The sequence below is a fragment of the Nothobranchius furzeri genome, chromosome 2 (genome assembly GCF_043380555.1).
Source record: "Nothobranchius furzeri strain GRZ-AD chromosome 2, NfurGRZ-RIMD1, whole genome shotgun sequence".
NCBI lineage: Eukaryota > Metazoa > Chordata > Actinopteri > Cyprinodontiformes > Nothobranchiidae > Nothobranchius > Nothobranchius furzeri.
Window position 1 is genome coordinate 46,850,783 of NC_091742.1, and position 5,604 is coordinate 46,856,386.

The window sequence follows — 5,604 nt, forward strand, 5'->3', positions numbered from 1 at the left end:
AGAAAACAGCAGCATTCTCTTCTGTGTACGCCCCACATACACATTTAACTCGGAATGAGGTTCTCTGTGGGGAGCCAAAATGCATAAATAAATCAAAATTACCATTTTGATACAAACCAAATGATCCATTCTGTTTGAAGTTGAATCTCTAATTTAAGATAAAAACTGATAAAAGCAAAAATAACAGTTAAAAATGACACATTGAAGCTGTAACACAGAGGAAAATTGACTGAAATGTGCTCAAAAAGCCTTGGGATCTGATTTTATAGATAAAAAAATTCACTCATGTAAATGTTTGGGATTCATTTGTGTGTAAAATGTAAGACTTTTATTTACTTTTAACTTTATTCTATAATTCATGGTTAATTTCTTCTATTATTTTCACAAAAACCCAGAGGACTTAAGGACAGCCACCATGATCAATATGACTTCCAGTTGAAAATCAATAACATGATTTTATCATAGACTTGCAATAGCATGCAGAAAGCTTTAAAGCTTTAGTGGTTAAGTCTTAGTTTGTAGCCTCTCTGTGCGATGTGACACGTTTACACGCAGATCATCTGAGCTGGTATCTAATGTCTGTTTTCTGATGCTTCTGTGATCCTGTCTTCTCACCTTTTACTACAAAATTATGAAATCCACACGCCGAAATAGCGTCACTTTAATGTTTGCTGCGTCCCAACAGTGGCACAAGCATTATCAAAACACGTTAAAAGGACATATATTAGATAAAAGGTCACTTTCACTTGACTGAAACGCTCTGATTTACACGACTGACATAACAGAACATCTGACATCTGATTGGAAGGTTGTAATGCTGAGGTCACGAGTCCAGAACCAGGAGCGGACACCGCTGTGTCAAAGATAAACTTCCTTCTCTTCACTGTCCTCACTAACAGACGTGTCACTGTTCCTGCTCTCTGCCTGCTTCTGCCCACCGGACTCTGTCACGCTTTCTCTAGTGGGCGTGCTTTCTTCATCCTGAACATCAGGATCGGTGTCCCTGTTACCCATGGCTCCTGTGATGTCGCCCGTGTGATTGGTGCATATCTGACTAGGCATGCTCAGGTCCGAGTCAAACTCTGAGTCCTTCCCATCTGTGGGATTCTGGTAGGTGTCAGTGGTACTGCTGGAGTCTGAGATGTGCTCTTTAGCTGTGTCGAAGGAGCCAGACAGATTACTCTCGCTAAGCGACTGGCTCACGACGGTGTCCGTCTCAGAGCCGGAAACGTCTACGTGAGGGCAGTCTGACTCCGCTGGACAGTGACCCTTCAGACTGTAGTCTTCAGGAGTTGTGTGGGTCATATGAGGCCCTGGAGCTGGTGTAACTCCACACCTCTCCGTATTTCCCATATGAGCATCCAGCCATGTTTCCCTGTTTTGGTTACTTCTTCTGTCTGCAGCGTTCAGCACCTGCGGATCAGCACCTGAGCTGTCCATGTCAGCCAGAACTCGTATCAAACTCTGAGCTTTGTCTCTGTAAACTTGGCACAGCTGATCATTTGGCATGTGGTTGCCATGGATCTCCGCCAGCTTCATGTACACTATGTACAGAGTTTTGGGGTCAGAGTGGTCTTCGAGAGCAGCAGCCAGAGCCAGCTGGAAGTAGCCCACTGCATCATGAGCATCCTGCAAAAGGAGAACACAGAAAAATTAACTCAAAACACGTATTGATCACATTTGAGTGGCGGATTATGAATCTTGCTGATTTTCTGTTATGGCTCATCCTGCTGTCACTCCCTCACAGCCCCACCCTATTTCTGTCCAACCACTCCTCCATCCACAAACCCATCAAATATGCTTACACAGGGAGTGGGGCAACAATATCAGAGGAGTTAAGTGTCCGCCCCATAATTGGAAGGTTGCAGGCTTGAGCCCCTCAAAGCCCTTTATAGACACCATGCCAGCAAATCAGCCTGATACTGCTGCCACGGTGTGTCTTTTGATTGCGCCGTGACGGCATGGCGTTGGAGGAATCTTTCGACATTCATGCCGCCACGCTTGGCAGTAATACTGCCACAACGTCGGACTTGTGAATGCAAATGACGTTTTGGTGCTACAGAGGGAGGTGTCATGATCACGAGGGGAGTTACTGCCGAGCTCTGGCCGGCAGCAGAACCAGCTGAGATGATAAACCAGAATGATGCAGCGCTCCAGGAGCTGGAGCTCAGATCACCAGAGACGGCACGGGGACAGTGGAGGACACACGCCTTTAGGAGTGGCTTTTTAACAAACTTAATAAGCTTAATAATAATTCCATCGCAATAAAAAGCATGTCCAAGATAAACAAAAGTCCACGGCAGTGCAGAGACCGCCTCCATGCCCCCTTTATACCGCCATCACATAATCTTTCGTAAAAAGCTGCTGCTGCTGGTGGTGAATGGCTGACTATGTTGTAAAGTGCCTTGGGGGGGTCTAGGACTCTGGAAGGTGCTATATCAAATACAGGCCATTTACTATATCAGAGGACCATGTTTTTCCATATTTCTTCATTTCTGTCCTTTTCTTCAGTTTGATACGTTCCAGTTGTAATTTCATTACCAACCTCAGTCCCAAGCTTGGGACTAGAGGTCTATTTTTAGCCACCTGCTCCCCCCTACAGCCGTTTTACAATAGCTGGCATCCATGAGATTTGCACTGGGTCCCGTGAAAAAAACGTTACCACCGCCCCCACCGGCCCGCAGCGTCTCTACGGCTGTGTAGATCCCCCCCCACCCCCGCCCCACCGGCCCGCAGCGTCTCTACGGCTGTGTAGACGCACCCACAGCAGCAGCTTTACAGCCTCCCGCCGCTGTCTGCTGAACGCCTGCACAAACAGGGGAAGGTCATGACCTACTGCTTCTTCTGCATGACAGGTTGGAGGTGTGGCGTGAGAGCGTGTGAAGACAGCCAAATGCCTGTCTCACGTTCAGTGTGTAAAAGTTGGCAGCCCTGTAGGCGTGGTGGCCGTCTTGACTGGATTAACTCCAAAGTTGAATCAGTTGTAGAAAATATCCATCCATCCGGCTAAAAAAGCAGCTAACGGCATCATTTTAAGGAAAGTAACTTGCTTCATCAGCTCAGACCTGAGAGCATTTGCTGGACTACTGATGCACCACACCATTTGGTTTGGGGAGATTTTAGCAGCAAACTGCTCGTCTTGTGCTTGCTCGAGAGATTCTGCCTGAGGTTTACTACCTTGAGCTCATGCAGAGTGAGATTTCCCAGCCTGCTGTAGACCTTAGCATAGTAGCGGGCCTCCATGGGGTGTTGCAGGACAGGCGGACCCAGAGACAGGGACTTCACATAGTAGTTTTCTGCCATCTCATGCTGCTGCTGGCTGTAGTAAACTGTAGCCAGACGATGGTAAGCGGCCCGCTCGTTTCCACACACTCCTGTTTGGCCGGCAATCTCAACAGCTAGCTTTGCGTACTGCAGCGCCTCCTCCTGTTCCCCTTGGCTCATCAGCAGCTCTGTCATTTTACTCAGCACACGGAACTCTGAGTGGGTGTCTTTGATGCTTCGAGCAAAGGCCAGACTTCCATCCTGAGGAAATGGGAAAAAAAATATGAGTTCAGAACAACTTTTCTTAGGATCAAAACTTAAAAACCTTGCCATGTAGTCATCTTGCTCTGACAACAGCAAAACACACAGTTTGCCTTTCTGCTCCTGCACCCACCCTGTAGAAATGCGCCGCAGCCATCCGGTTCCTCTGACCTTTGAAGTAAACATCACCCGCCTCCTCATAAATGCTCAAAGCAAAGCGAGGGTCATTCATCCTCTGGGCTGTCTTCACCGCTGCCTGTCAACAAACATTCAACGCATCTCAGTGAGTAACGGCACAAATCTATTTGGAATATTTATGACTGTGGACAACGTTCTCTATTTGTTGTGTTTTAAAGGACAAAAAGAGCTCCTGCAGCAGAGCCGGAGCTCTCACAGACACACCAATGACCTCTTACTGAGGTCTGCGTTGGAATGCCGACCGACGACATTCAACCAGTTCCAGTTTTATGAAAGAACAAAGGCAAAAAGTCACTGAAACTAAAACCGTTCATGTTGGACTTCCTCCTGACCTGCAGGTACATGTCGGCCAGCTCGTCCTCCTGGATGAGGTAGTAGATGCGTCCCACCTGGAGCCACGTCTCCGACTCTTCCTCTCTCTTGCCCAAATCAATAGAAATCCTCAGGCTCTGCTTGGTGTAGTCCAGAGACTTACGAGATGATCTGCACCACACGGTTCAAAGTGAGTGTCGAACGAGCGTCGGATGAGAATTCGACTCGGAGTGAGAGAGAAGAAGGGTGTACTTCTCTGTGTTGAGTGACAGGTAGAAGCTGCTGAGTTTTTCCAGACACTCCCCCTCCAGCTTCTTGTCCTTTAGCTCTCTGGACACTGACACGCAGTGTTCGTAGTAAACGATGCTCTGAGCGTACAGCAGCATGTCGGCATACAGCCGACTCAGAAGCTTCGCCACCACGAGCTGACCTGTGAAGAACACAGAAGGTCTAATGGCACATTGATAAAACTGCTAATGACTGAGGCCTATTTCACAAATAATGTACAGATGTTGTCTGAATAGAAAATTCTGTGCAGATGTTCGGCAGAAGCTTCAACATAAACAGCAAAGCATCCGCGCTGTTCCACGAGGAGGTAAACACATAAAACAACAAAGAAAACACAACGTGAGAACAGTTTGCTGTTTCCTCTGAACAACAACAAACTTTAATGGCAGAAGAAGCAGAAAAGGTCATTTTGGCTGCAGAATCGTTCTACGTGTGAACGGGACGTCAACCCGACCCGGCTGCGTCGATGTTTATCAGAATATCTGCACATGTACAACATCATGATGTGGATGAGTGTTAAAAAACAAAACCTAAACATCACATTCAGTAAGGACAGAACTGCAGCCAGTCTTATTCAAAGGGCTGATTTTTAATCTTTCAAAATTTTTTTATTACTTTAAGACAAAAAAAAGATCCTGTTTTGATTCGATGAAGTCGAGCCTGCATACAGCCACACGTTCACTTACTGTGCAGGTTTTTTGCATGCAGTGCAATTAAAAGCCCCATTTCGTAGCACGCCCTGATGTCCTGACTCTTTCCTCTGTCCTTGTAGCTCCGTCCAAGCCAAAGGTAGGTCTGAACATGCTCCTCATCGGTCGGGCTCTCCTGAAGGTCCAGAAAAAGGCACAAGGATCTAGAACAGAGATAGTACGCACTTTGGGTTAAGTAAACCCTCAACCCTCTGTCTGAATGAAAGGTAAGAAGAAAAGGAGCTGACCTGACCAGGAAACGCTCTGCAACCAGAGACGCCCCCACGTCCAGAGCCAAACAGCCCAGGTTGGCCAGAGCTAAGGCCTGATTCCTTTGGTTTCCACTTCCTCTGGAGATGTCCAGAGCAGAGTGCAGGTGCCAGCCTGCCTCTCGAATGCGACGCTGATGCCTCAAAGACAAAGCCAAAAGGTTATGGATCACTCCCTGCTGAGTGGGACTGTCGGTGCTCTGTAGGGAAATTCACAGAAAGGCTGATGTTAGATAAGTGGGTTAGGAAAGGAAGGCTTTGCAACCACGGCTCTTCACCTGCAGCGATGTGAGCAGAGGCTGAAGAATACTCTGGGCCCTCTC

General features: G+C 47.4%; 1 protein-coding gene across 5 annotated transcripts in view; it reads right to left on the bottom strand.

Moving 5' to 3' along the window:
- Positions 1-294: 294 nt before the first annotated feature.
- Positions 295-5,604, bottom strand: part of sh3tc2 (SH3 domain and tetratricopeptide repeats 2) — a 41,801-nt gene continuing 36,491 nt past the window's right edge. For all 5 annotated transcript variants that reach the window (XM_070548902.1, XM_070548899.1, XM_070548901.1 and 2 more), the window contains 8 exons: positions 5,560-5,604; positions 5,261-5,481; positions 5,010-5,176; positions 4,288-4,465; positions 4,056-4,206; positions 3,659-3,781; positions 3,178-3,525; positions 295-1,629 (listed from right to left, as the gene is read on the bottom strand). The exon at positions 5,560-5,604 is cut by the window's right edge and continues 816 nt beyond it. In XM_070548902.1, coding sequence (XP_070405003.1) covers positions 859-1,629; positions 3,178-3,525; positions 3,659-3,781; positions 4,056-4,206; positions 4,288-4,465; positions 5,010-5,176; positions 5,261-5,481; positions 5,560-5,604 — 2,004 coding nt within the window. In that variant the 3' untranslated portion in view covers positions 295-858. The remainder of the gene's footprint in view (positions 1,630-3,177; positions 3,526-3,658; positions 3,782-4,055; positions 4,207-4,287; positions 4,466-5,009; positions 5,177-5,260; positions 5,482-5,559) is intronic.